The following is a 14,522-nucleotide window of genomic DNA, read 5'->3' as shown; positions in this document are numbered from 1 at the left end:
AATTCATTGACTCAATGTGGTTCGCTTAATACTTTGATTTGGCTCCTCAAAAATTGTAGGCCGGCATCAGTGTACTCTGTCCCTACTGTTAAGTTCTCTCTCCAGTTGTGGGACAAAACACGCATCACTTATGACCTCTCTCCCTATCCGTCCCCACTCACCCCAATATGGGACCATCCACAATTCCCTTCAGGATGTGATAGAAATATTTCAGCTCCATGGCGAGCTCGAGGCGTAGACAGATTTCTCCATATCAAAGGCGAATTAGCTCCTTCCTCATTCCAAGACTTACAAGATCACCTAAATTTACCCTCCTCTTGTTTCTTCCAATATTTTCAAATTATTAGTTTTATCTGCTCTCAATCCAAATCTCCTATATTGCGCAAGCCTACCTCATTTGAACGTATGTGTTTATATTCAATTGGGAAGAGAGGGAATATTTCAACAATTTACAACTCAGTTCTAACCCCTGACCGTCCTCCACGTGAATCACATGAGTTACTATGGGAATCTGATCTTGCTGTGATCTTAGACGATGACCAATGGGAAGAAATTAAATTACATACTGCCAAAGCCTCCATCAGTGTTTCAATACGTGAAACCTGCTATAAAGTATATACCCGTTGGTATTTAGTCCCTACTAAACTACATTCCATATTTCCTGCTACGTCCAAAATGTGTTGGAGACTTTGTGGTCAAGAAGGAACATTTTTCCACATTTGGTGGTCTTGTCCCTCTATCCGCCTTTTGTGGTCCCATGTTCACCAAGTGATTAATCAAGCTCTTGGTACAGGATTTATATTAAACCCAGTCTCTGCATTATTGAATGCACCACTCATTGGTGTCTCCAAAACCCAGGATAAATTGATTACACATATCTGTAATGCCGCTAAAACCCTTATAGCCAAACACTGGAAAGACCAACGCCCACCCTCAAGAGATGCTCTTATGGCTAAAATTAACTATATTGCATCAATGGAATATATTTCCAGCTTAAAAAATAACTCGATGACAAAATATCATTTGATTTGGTCACCATGGTTTCATTCTCAGGCCCGCGCGACTCCTGGAATCCGTTGATTACTCTACCCTTAATCTCCCTTACTTCCCCTTCCCTTGAATTCTTTCCTCCTATTTTTTATTTTTTTTTCTCTCTTTTTGAGGATTCTGTACGATACCATAGACTTTTCTTTTTTGTTAGTCTTTGAAAGGACATTCACGCTACTCTGATTATTGTTATCTCACAGTCTTACATTTGTATTCTCACCCTCGATTTATTTTTTTATTTTTATTTTTTTATTTTATTTTTATTTATATGTTCTATATGTGATGTTATTCATATATGTCTTCATAACTGTAAAATCTTTTTGTCTCAATAAAAATTATTGTTATTAAAAAAAAAATAATATTTAAGAGGTTTATACTGTAGATTATGCACAGATTTTAATTACTGGTGAGAAGCAAAATGATTGTGACACAAATCATCACAATCCTCTCTTTAAGTCCAGTAAAACTCAGATTTGCCCGAACAAATGCTGACATTTGTAATTAAAATGCTTTGTATAAAAGGAATAGTTATGCAATAAATATTCTATTATGTATTTTGTAGAAGTTTCAGGAGGGAATGTAACACCAAGTACATTAAAGTTTAAATATTGGACACTGCCTTTAATTCATATTAAATACATTTTATGAGAATGTTTTTGTTGTTTTCTGTAAAAGAGAAAACCAAAACAGAGAGGGGAGGGAGAGAGAGAGAGGGGAGGGAGAGAGAGAGAGGGGAGGGAGAGAGAGAGGGGGGAGGGGGGAGAGAGGGGGAGAGAGAGAGGGGGAGAGAGGGGGAGAGAGAGAGGGGGAGAGAGGGGGGGGAGAGAGAGGGGAGGGAGAGAGAGAGGGGGGAGGGGGGAGAGGGGGAGAGAGAGAGGGGGAGAGAGGGGAGGGAGAGAGAGAGGGGGAGAGAGAGAGGGGGGAGGATGTTAATTACAATATTGAGCTAATTGCATAGCATTGTTCTGCTCAACAGCCAATTTACAGTGAGCAAATCCAGTGTGAATGTAGGCCAGGCCGATATAAGATGTGAACACACTAAGTTCTAGGAATTCTGGAATTCAACTCTGAAGTTACAGTATATTTTATATTTGTCAAAAATGTGTTGAATAATTAGCACCTGTTGGTGAATCAGCCAATGGCAGTGTCTGGAATATACAGAAACAAGCATCAACAAATGCTACATGTATATAGCTGTATAGTAACTTCCAGCTGCTCTGACACTCATTCCACCTGGTTGGTACTGTGGGAAAACATCTGTTGATTCTGTTTGTGGCTTTGTCTATTAATAGCCCAGACTACTGTGATGTCTATTAATAACCCAGACTTGTGTGCAGACTGCATTTGCTTCATAGCTGTATAAATATTACTGACACATTGCCTGCCTTACATGCGATTTCCCTTATATTTCTTGTACACTTTACAACCTCACTACAATGTACTTACTATCATTAAACACTGTCTGATAGGAATATCTAACCATTTTACTGTGTGTATATATATATATATATATATATATAAGCCATTAAACGGCGAAACACGTTGGGTCGATGCTACATTATTCTCCTCTCCTTTCCTGTAAAGAGTTTATGTACGTTGTTTACCAGTCTTTATGTGCAAACTAAATAAGTCACCCATTTGTTTTATTATTCCCTTTTGTTAATTTAACTTAATCCTAAACCTAGGAATAAACACACTGACACATGTATGGAATTAAAAGAGGTCACAGCCAGAATTTATTGATCAAATTGAAATTTTAGAATAGGTGGCAAGAAGAAAGCAGTGCTCCAAGGCCACAGCCCGATGGATACCAATACTAAATAATAGGGGCGGATCCCCGCCCTGCGCAGACTGACCTGGGGCAGTACCATCCTCCCCTAATTGGCACAGCATTGGCCCCTCCCTTGGAACAAAGACCATGTCCCCCCTTTAGGCGGTGACAAACTGGCCGCTCTCAAAGGAAAGATGCTACCACAGGCACTCCTGCGCTAATAATAGGCCACACGTGAGCACTGCTTCCCGCCAGACTGCACCTCTACCTGTTGGGAGAAATCACAGACAAAAGCACTATCCAACAAAATAAGAATGATAGAAACCAGCTTACACATTTGGGGTTGAATAAACTGGAAAGAGGAAGATGTCTCCCTTCCCCAGACTATTTATATGGGACCTCTAAGCCCTCCCAGAAATCCTACCATAGGCTTATACTCCTCAAATGACCAATAACTAACCGCACCCCCCTCCAGCTTTTAACCCTTAACTTACCTAACAAAATTACATATCAAACAGGGTGCTTATCTATCCTTAAACTTATTCAAGTATTCGGATGCATTAAGTCACCCATTTGTTTTATTATTCCCTTTTGTTAATTTAACTTAATCCTAAACCTAGGAATAAACACACTGACACATGTATGGAATTAAAAGAGGTTACAGCCAGAATTTATTGATCAAATTGAAATTTTAGAATAGGTGGCAAGAAGAAAGCAGTGCTCCAAGGCCACAGCCCGATGGATACCAATACTAAATAATAGGGGCGGATCCCCGCCCTGCGCAGACTGACCTGGGGCAGTACCATCCTCCCCTAACTGCACAGCATTGGCCCCTCCCTTGGAACAAAGACCATGTCCCCCCTTTAGGCGGTGACAAACTGGCCGCTCTCAAAGGAAAGATGCTACCACAGGCACTCCTGCCCTAATAATAGGCCGCCCGTGAGCACTGCTTCCCGCCAAAGCCCGGTTCGCAGAACCAGGCCCGCCACCAAACTGTGACCTTCCTGAAAATAAAGGGAAACTGCAGAGGTCACTGATCAACCACACTAGCCCCGCGCCCAGGAGTTTAGCCCCATTGGGTCTATGAAAGCTCTCCGCCCTGTAACGTAAAAATTTGGGTATTGCATGACGCGTCCGCCAACGCTAAATGACAAGTGTGCAATGACCATATCCGCTCAATACCCATGCATGCGCCAAAATCATTGCCTCCCAAGTGGGGCCCCAAACGTCTCATCTGCTGCCCATAGGGCATCTAGCAGGCGCTTCCAATGCATTTCTCGTAATCCTAACAATTGCAACTTACCCACTCACAACAAAAAATTGGACCTGCAAATCCAAGGGGTGCTGGCTAGCCCAGTAAAAAATAGGAATTTACCCACACCCGACAATTAGCGGCAGTAGGCATAAGGCCCCTAGGTTTCCCAACACTCTCGCAAGGAGCGCAACTACTTAGTGCAACTTATCCTCCTTTAAATACGACCTCGCCACCCTAACTGTTTTTAATAAGTTGACTGAAACACCTGCCCCCGCTGCGCAAGCTGCTGCCCCTAACTAAATTAATGAGTCCTGCAAAGCTCCGTAGCTATACCTAAAGCAATAAGATAATTCTGAAATACCCTCATAAACTGCCACCTGGACAAAGGGGGTTAGATTAGCAAGGATAAACCAGTGCCCGCCACCTGGAGGGCGAACATTATTAAAGCACCCTGCCTGAGCAACTGGACAAAATCACGAGATATGCAAGCGCCTGAATAGAAATGCAACGCCCCCTGGCCAGCTAATTTGTCTTAAACCTATGTAATTAGCATAAGATCAATACCTGCTTAATAACCACCTTATTAAACCTTAAACCTGCTAGCGCATAAAGCTTATTAGCAGCAACTAGCTTGCCCATGCTTAGTATAATGTAATTGGCCAGATCCGCCCACGGCGTGCCTGGAAAAATTTAGAGATACTTGATAATGCTGAAGACAAACCGCCTTGGAATGACCCCTTTCGTGGCATGCCCCAGACAAACTCTGCTATATAATCATCAATCGACCTACCTCACCCGCTCTTGGAAGCTAAGACCCTGCCCATCGTACCAAACCGCCGTGTAGGCCTTTAATGTACTAGGCGTCAATGACTTCAGTGTGAGGTCCTTGATGCCAGTCCAATGAAATGCCGGGCATGGAAAGGGAAGGTTAAACCATTTAAACAGGAGGCACGATAATGAACCTGTCCCACTGAAAAAGATTTTAGGCGTCCGCCATACCGTTTGCAGCGCCTGAAACCTGCCATGCCCTAAATTCAATATTCCTTACCCACTTAGCAGTGTAAAATACATCAACAACCGTAAGGCCGGATCTAAGTCCGTCCCTGATTAGCACCGACCTACACCACGCTTAAGTTATCCAAAAGGGAATTCGCCTATTGCAAATCTTGCTCTCCTACAGCTACCTTCCATTGGGAACACTCTCTAAAAGAAGGATGTTCTTGTTTAGGCCCTGAAACCCATAAGTAACCGGCTCGGGCTCCATGCACCACACCCTTACAAAATGCACCAAAACTTAAGGAACCGGACACATCTGTAAACAGTTGAAGTTTGAATTGGCTACAGATGCCGGAGGCCATATCTTTACGCCATTGAATTCGCACATAAACAACCAACCAAAAACGCAGAACCTCACTCAGCTCCAAAGAGATGCAAAATGAGGTTATGAGGCTTCCTAACCCCCGCTGAGGTTCCTCCTAGCCATCTGCTGAAAAAAACAAACAAACAAACAAACCAACAACTCCTAGGTATGACTCTAAACGCGAAACTGAGGGGACCCAATTGCAACTACATTAACTAAACCTTCTTTACCGAAATGAACGCTTCTAGCAACTCCCCCGAAATGCCACACCCTCTCCATAGACAAGTGGCATAACCCTATCAAGGTATCGGTTTCTACATCCAAGTAATATATGCGCATAAGTAGACCTTACTAACGACGAACAAGGCCAGCAAGCAAAAAAGTAACTAAACCCTCGAAAAGTACACGAAATGAAACAGCCCATCGACAGACATCAGTCTACATAATAGAGCTCCACTACTTTAATTCCCACATATCTAAAGGACTCGGGGTGAATGGGCAACAGCCGTAAAGCGGATTCTATATCCGCCTTAGCTAGTAGAGCCCTCCCCCCGAAACCTTGTACTATCTCCAGGGCGTTTTTTTTTTTTTTTTTTATAAACAGATTGGCAAACGACACGACAAACTGATGGACATCATGCGTGGGAGCCCAACCCTTCTATCTGGGCAAGAGAGATGCTGTATCAACCCAAATCTACTCGGTTCCCTCTACGGTGCCGCCTTAAAGGCGGTGCACCTAAACTTTCAGAAAAAGGGGGGGGATGCAAAAAGGTGGCCGCACATGCGCCCTAACCTGGCTTCCACCTCCACCGTACACCTAACGACTTCCAGATGGACATGCGCTGATTTCAGAATCCTCCTAGAAAACCCAGATATCACCCATGTCAAAGGTAAACACCAACCCACGCCAAAACCTTGCCCCCCCCAAAAAAAGGCTGCTTCCTCCCCAAGGGGATAATGACCCAACCAACTCCTTAAAACCCCCAAATTACTCAGCAACGGCGCTTCATTGAACACCTCCGCGATGCTCGTTGCCCTATTCTCCTCAACCTGTTCCTGCGCCGCAGACCCCCTGCACATCTTGGCTGGGTGACCACTCCCGCAGAGCATGCAGATATGCCAATATCCACAGCCTGCCCCCCATGATGCTGCGTGTTATTACACGCGTAGCACGACACGCAACTGATGCCTGCAGATCCAGGACGGATCAGAAAAGGCTGCTTCAGACCAGCCGAGGAATCTGCAGGCGCGTTAGGCAGTTGATGGACTGCAAGCCAAACCTCGACGTCCTTGAAACCGAATTAAAACACTGCCTACCCCTCCTGCTGTGTCCTAAATGCGTCGTATTGCCGCCAAGCGGTACCTTTTAGCTGACTAGTTTAAGCCGTGTACCATGTGCATGTATTTTAGCACATTCATAATACTCCCCAGGCCTGGATTCAAGGGGCGTGCCGCAAAAACATATACACGCGCCTCCGAATTCTGGTAAGATCGACATGTCGCCTCCGCAACTACCCCAGCTGACTAAGTCCGATCCAAAGACCTACTTGCATAATCCTCAACCGCAAACATATGCACAAATTTACTCTTCTTGATCTGCTCCCTAAATTTAGAACTTAAACCCTTAAGGATAGCCATATTCGCGCAGTGAACCTAATTTCCCGATGCATCCGGCACCTTAGTTGCCGACACTGTGTTAGACCTCTTATGGCTCCCCTGCTTTGCCTTAATTTTTATTTATTTATTTGCGCAAAGTAACGCCTGAAATTGCACGGCCTATCGGATGAACTGGAAGAATCGCTAGAATCAGTGGAAGATGAATGTGCGCTGCGAAATGTAGAAAAACCATGCTCACCAGAAATTGCCGCCGAAGGACCAGACATTTCCTCCTGAGCGTTCGCCAACTGTCCCTCACTGTGCGGTGCGCCCACCACGATTTGACTCGCTGATACCACTGCATCATCCGTCTGCTGGACCTCGATAACGCGACTGGAAAGATCAGAAACTCCTACCTGGGGGCTTGAAACAGTGACTGGTGAATTGGACCGCACAGCAACTGTGCCTGCGGAATGGGGGACAGGGGGGGCAATGGGTGGCAGTGGGGGGTTTGGGCAGATTGCGGGGAAGGCAGTGGGGACAGAAGGGGGGGGTTGCAGCATATGTGTAGTTTGGGAATATGCAGGTGCGGGGGCATGAGGCAGGGAAAAGGGGTGAAAAAACCTGATAGGAAGGTGCAAAAACCATGTAAAAGGGGGTTAGGGTCTGGAGTTGCAGCAGGGGGGGCTGATGGTACACGGAAGGGGCAGGATGGTAAGGGGCAGTATATTTCAAGAGGATTCTGCGTGTAGTGTGGTGGTGTATAAATATGGGGACCTGTCCTACTGCTGAGCCAGAAACGGGGCGAAGGGGTATAACTCCCGCCCCTGGGTGCCGGCAAACAACAGGGAAAAGATTGCTGGGTGGGGCACCTGGGGCCTTGGAAAACCCTGTTACTAAAGAACAGCGGGGAGTGCTGGGGGGGGCCCTGCTCCTGGAGCAGAGGGGGTGGATGTAGGGGGGAACAGGACCAAGCAGGGCTCCCTGTGTAGGCCGAAAATATATAAAATGGCCGCCGTGACCCTGTGGCTGGGGCCAACCGCCGGTGCAGGGAGCGGGCTGGCCGTGATCTGCGGTGCTGGGACGGGGGGCTGTGGCCACCTGAGCTACTCGCGGCGCTGCCAGAGAGCCAGACAGCCATGATCTGGGCCATGTGCGGGAGCGCAGACAGGCGCGCGGTCGCGGCCTATAGCAGGGCGCGCCCCGCTAAGAGGAAGCCACTGTGGTGAGAGGCGGCGGGGGGGGAGGGCGTTGGCTGAACGGCGGGGCCTGGGAGTAACTGAGGGGGGCAGTGGAAGGGGATGAGGGGGCCACAGGGCGAGAGGCCTGGGAGCTTCCATAAGGCGGCAGGCGGGCGGGGGGTGGGGGGCGGCTGAACGGCTGGGCATGGCTGAGAAGATACTGGCAGGGGACAGGGGATGGATGAACACAAAAGCAGGGGAGGGAGGAGGAAAATGTGGAACAGAGTCTGAAAGGAAGCAAAATAGATAAACAATAACATAAATACTGACAGGAGCTAGAGAGGGTGTAAGAAAAGGGTAGATAAATGAAGTGTAAAATGCAGATGGGCAAGGGAAAGACAGGCAGATTAAATATAATATATAAATGATACTTAGCCAGCCTGGTTGAATAAACTGGAAAGAGGAAGATGGCTCCCTTCCCCAGACTATTTATATGGGACCTCTAAGCCCTCCCAGAAATCCTACCATAGGCTTATACTCCTCAAATGGCCAATAACTAACCGCACCCCCCTCCAGCTTTTAACCCTTAACTTACCTAACAAAATTACATATCAAACAGGGTGCTTATCTATCCTCAAACTTATTCAGGTATTTGGATGCATTACTTTGCAGTTTACAAAAATACTGCACTATGGAAACTTCTTGTACTTTTTGAGGTTCTATGCTGACTTTAACTGAAGAAGAGGCTATAGAGTTCCCATCCTGGGTCATCCTCAGTACAGAGTGAAAAGATCTTGGCTGATACGCATAATTTATTCTGAGAGTGCTTCAGTGATTGTTAAATTACTACACTATCAGGCGCTCGCTTTCTCTGTCACTCATAACAGGTTTTATTTCTGCCATTTAACCCAATGTTTTTTTGAGAAGCTGGGCTGCCGCCCACGGAAGGTGGTGGGAAGTGTGACCGAGCCAATTAGAGACTGTGTGGTTTGCCGTTACTACATTCAAGTTGGGCCCCTTAAAACTTCGGTGCGGCCTATACTCTAATTAATTTTGTGATATATATATATATATAATATATATATTAGGGATGTGCAGGCTCGGTTCTACTCGGTTCCGTTTGGTTTTTTTTACCGAATCTTATTTGGTATCAGCTGTCACGAGTTTTGGATAGCCAATAAGATTCGGTAAAAAAAAACCGAACGGAACCGAGTAGAACCGAGCCTGCACATCCCTAATATATATATATATATATATATATATATATATATATATATATATATATATATATATAAATGGTGGCACTCCAGACAACTTTCAAAGATGCAAAATGTGTTTAAGTTTTAATTAATTGAATGAAAACTTGAGCACATTTTGCATCTTTGAAACTTATCTGGAGTACCACCATATGGTCACTATGGGCCTGATTCAGCAAGGAACGCACGCTAGCAGACGCACGCACCCAGCCACTGTGAGGACAGCAGCACAAGATGCAGACGCCAAGCCCAATATTTAGCCGCCCATCTCCCTTTACTCAAAGCCTGATGAGTACGCAAGATAGCGTAAACATCGGTAACATCGAGAACCATCGACAACATTTGCATAATAGTGGTTGACCAAACCTCACGCAGGATCTTGGCAACTTCCTGTGTGCACGGAGTCTCATCACTGCATAAGGCACAGCAGTGGCTTATTTATGCACGCCCCTAAAACACAATGTACAGGCACGCCTGCGTTCCCATGACCACCCCCCTTCACCACCCACAAATGGCACATCCTGTCAATAATTTTTCCCTGAGTCTGCGTATTCACTGCACTCGCTTTTGTGGATGCAGTAAGCGGTTCGCACACACGCACTGTGACCCACACGAATGTGCAGACTGTGAACATCGGCCGATGGCGTGCGTCTGCATCCGTGCGTTCCTTGCTGAATCATGTCCTATATGCATTGGGTTTCTATACCCCTTGAGGGCACCTGCGCAAAGTAACGCAATTCTACCATAATAGATTGCTGGGGGACATCTGAAAAAAAAAAAAAAATATATATATATATATATATATATATATATGTAAGATATAGGCTGCACTCCACGGCTTCCAACAAAACACTCCTACACTTGCTAGTATTAAGTCAATGTTATTATAAGTATATATGATTGCAACACTGTTGCACCTGCAGGGTTGAATGAGAACCTGTCACTTGGTTCAGCGTTAAGTCAGATTGCAATATAACCGTTGATTTGTGGTTATTGTTGATTTGTGGTTATTTACAGACAGATTACAATATATATTGTTGATTTGTGGCTATTTACATGCACATGAAGTTAATTTAATGTATGTGTATACCACAGACGTTGGTAAATGCTGAATAAGTTGCATTTTAGATAAGCAGACTTAATTGATGCCATTTACGATGTCGGCCATGCTACACCTTATGATCTATAGCTTGTCCCTTTAATATAAGCATTCTGGAACTTTAGACAATTTATACTATATAATCAATGTTTTAGTTTACTTTACTTGCCTCTTACCTAGATGGCTTATGATCCAAATTTTTGTATTTCACTCTGCTGGAGAGATACTTTACTTTTGTATACATTATGACTTTCTGCAAGCGCAGGTAATAGGGATATCTGTGTTTCTAGCTGTTGTATTACAAATAACTAATGTCATTATATTTTGTACTACAGTATTTTGATTAACTTTAGTTATGTTAACATCAATATGTACTGTCTTGTTGGTATGGGATCATGATATGTTTAGTCAATATTGTTCGGTGGTGGTGTACACAGGTAACCATGGTTACCAGGTCCTTCCTCCCCGTAGGCCGCTGGGACGCATGACGTCATTGTGGTGCGCCCGCTGGCGTGCGTGGGGTGGATGGAGCTCCTGGACTTCACTGGGTGTTATATAAGAGGTAAGTTGTGTATGTAATCTTTGTCCTGATGAAAGGTGCAATAAAGAAGGCATCTGAAACATTGACTTAATACTACCAAGTATAGGAGTGTTTTGTTGGAAACCTTGGAGTGCCACCTATATCTTACATATAAAATTTGGAATCATTTTCCCGGGAGGGCACCCAGGTAATTAAAGTAATTAAAGTATCAAGTGGAGTGCCAGTCATATGCTAGTAGTATATGTATACATACTTATAATAACATTGTAATGGTTGTTTCTGTACATACATTTTTTTTAAAGAAATGCTCTTCTTGGGACTGTGTATGAACTATGGAGACAAAGAAATGTTTTTCCTGAATTTTTGTTTGTCTATTCGTTTCGGCATCATGCAAAAACTACAGGATGAATTTGGATTGCGTTTTCAATATTGTATAGCTTAGTCACCTAGAAAGAGGTATGTACTATGTTAATGTGACATCAGGGACAAACCAGATGCTTGACGCACAGCATTGCACTGAAAGTTGATGTTCCGATCATGTCTCCGCAGAACTTGACTCTGCTCAAGTTATGCAGCGGAACCTACCGGCATCCAATTCCACCGGTATCCAAAGGGTTGCATCGTCTGCAGCCCCTAGGAGCCAGTTGGGGCTTCCAGTAAGGCAGAGTAGCGGTTTCCTCCTGGAAGCCACTCTCTGCTAATAGCAGCCCGGACTGGCAGTCCCAGGGAGAGGAGAAACCTCCCCCTTAGACTGATTGTATATGTGACTGGCAGGTAGCGCTTCCTAAAGGAAGCCACTGCCAGTCACACGGTGTAGCCAGTGCAGTCATGGACTGCACTGACTACACTGAGGTGGTGGATTTACTGGGGGTGCTGCAGCCTCGCAGTCCCTAGTCAAAATCCACCACTGACCCTAACCCTCCCCCTAAACCCAATACTTACTGGATGCTGCTAGTAGGAATCCTGGAGCTAGGATTATGATTGGTGTCAGGATTCTGGCTCCAGCATTCTGACAGCCGAGATGTAAACTACTTCCATATATAAATATATTCATATTTCTATATTGTATGGGCCTGATGCATTTTTTTAATGCATTTAACAGCACCAAACAAAAATATTTTTTGTACTAGTTTCTATATGTAGAAATACACCAGCAATTCATTCAACTGATATATAGTTTGTCCTGAGGTAGAGTTATACACATTTTCTCATAAAAAAACACAGCAGATGCGAAATGCATGAAAATGACGTAACATCTTATGATATGTGTGACTCAGTAAACTACATTAAAAGGGGTCATTTTATTTAAGTGTAATGCTGGTGGTGCAGTATGCACATCAGCCATATGTATGGTAGCTCCTACGGGGGTGCATGCCATAGGGGCAAAATCAGGGGATTTAGGGGCTATGCAGCGTACCATTGCTGGCCTTCCAATGCATCACAACAGCAAATAGCAGGCATCGCCTACACATCGCCCCTAACTAAATCCACTCCAAAGAGCCTACTGTATGAATTTATTTTAAAGCATACTGTATCATGCTATAAGTGTATCATCATACAGCAGAGATGTCAGTCATCAACATTGAGATTATGACTTTAATGTTACTGTTGAAAATTAGACTATGTAACTGAATAATTTAAGTAAATGAACAGCTTATCCCCCCAAAAAAACACTACCAACACTAACATCCAGAGCCTAGATGGTAACAGCTTGTTAATTAAATAAATTGTATCAATGTTCCTAATTGCTGCTAAACCCCATGTTTGACCTTGGTTTAATAGATGTAAAAGTCCTGAGAAATGTGAACCTATCAAGCCATATACTGTAAGCATTGACAACTCCTTTTGTGAGGTCTTCAGGAATCAGTGCTTTATTCACTTGCACAAACCTGTGTGTGAAGAGAGAAAACTTATATATATTTTTTTCTCTACTATGACTTAAGCAAGGCATACATTATGAAATTATCAACCCAGTCCACGGATTATAGTGTTTGGCCGCAACCAATCATTGATAATATGACAGTCAGGCATGCCAAATCTTCCAATATGCCCAACTGATAATTGGTTGACCACCACAGTGCACACACTGTGGCTGACTGCCCAACATTTCTCCAAATCCCTCACGGGAGGAACGGGTAACTGGTAGACCTCCCAACAAGGTCAATGAATAGACCTCCCATGGGGGTTTATCCATCGTGTTAATTATCAGAGGCCAGGCGGCCCCCAATAATTAACTTTCTAGCTAGCAATGAGCGCTAGAGTAATTCAACATTGCTCCGATGTGGCAACAGCTGAGCCGAAGATCAGCTGTCCCAGTAAATCTTTTCTCCACTACTTTAGTAGCAGTGAAACTTAGCATTGCTGAGTATGACCTTGGATTCACACAAGCGCGATTTCTATTGGAAGGAGCTGAGCAGTGATGGAGGGATCCAAATGGATCCCTCTTTGTGACATGGTCTCTTTCCCATAGGGAAACAGTGGAGGTGAGGGAACAAATGGCATCTGACGATGGATGAATTTTGATCCCCATACTAGTGTATGAGGACAACGGGCAAGATCCGATTATATCTCCTGCATTACATTTATTATGAATGGCCCTGACACTTAATTTATACAAAAGTAGGCCTTTGTATAAATTAGGTGATGATGAATAGACCCCCAGGGAAGAAAAGCAGATACTGTATCATGACCATATATACTGTGAAATATCTTACAGTGTAAAACCACAAAATCTGCTTGGTTTAGCTTGTCAGATCAATTGTCTGTTCATCTGACAGACATCTCTTATCTAACAATGTATAGTATGCCCAGCATTAGATAAAAATCTGATCCTTTAGTGATTCATTCTAAAGTTATGCTGAAAGTGTGTGGAAAGTATTGGAAAGTTTAATTTCTATTAAATGTAAAGAGTATATGGTTGGCTGCTATGTCCAAATAGATAAAGAAATTATTTGTGCTGTTAGTCACCACTGCTGTGTTGTCTCTCCAACTAAACACAGTAATGTTTGAAATATTTGTAATGTGAGTTAATGATACCGACAAGTGCTACATAAAACATGCTCCTGTATATACTGTTATAAAGCTGACCTAAAATAGATTTCCATATATTATGCCTAGCAGCCAATATTAATATTTTAATTTATTCCACAGGATTACCGCTTAAATATCTTCCTCCGACAGAAGTGGAATGACCCCCGACTTGCATATAGTGAATATCCGGATGACTCTTTAGATTTAGATCCATCTATGTTGGATTCTATATGGAAACCTGATTTATTTTTTGCCAATGAAAAAGGTGCTAATTTTCATGAAGTTACAACAGACAACAAGCTCCTGAGAATCTTCAAAGATGGAAATGTTCTTTATTCTATTCGGTATGTATTGTATTCATGTTTCTAAGCAATGTCTATACTGTA

General features: G+C 43.8%; 1 protein-coding gene across 1 annotated transcript in view; it reads left to right on the top strand.

The window, feature by feature from the left end:
• Window positions 1-14,522, top strand: part of GLRA3 (glycine receptor alpha 3) — a 226,743-nt gene that overhangs the window by 147,941 nt on the left and 64,280 nt on the right. The window contains exon 4 of the mRNA XM_088448214.1: window positions 14,257-14,480. Coding sequence (XP_088304340.1) covers window positions 14,257-14,480 — 224 coding nt within the window. The remainder of the gene's footprint in view (window positions 1-14,256; window positions 14,481-14,522) is intronic.

This window comes from Taudactylus pleione, unplaced genomic scaffold (genome assembly GCF_031769625.1).
Source record: "Taudactylus pleione unplaced genomic scaffold, aTauple2 ptg000021l, whole genome shotgun sequence".
In the NCBI taxonomy this organism is placed as follows: Eukaryota; Metazoa; Chordata; class Amphibia; order Anura; family Myobatrachidae; genus Taudactylus; species Taudactylus pleione.
This window is presented reverse-complemented; position numbering and strand designations above follow the sequence as displayed.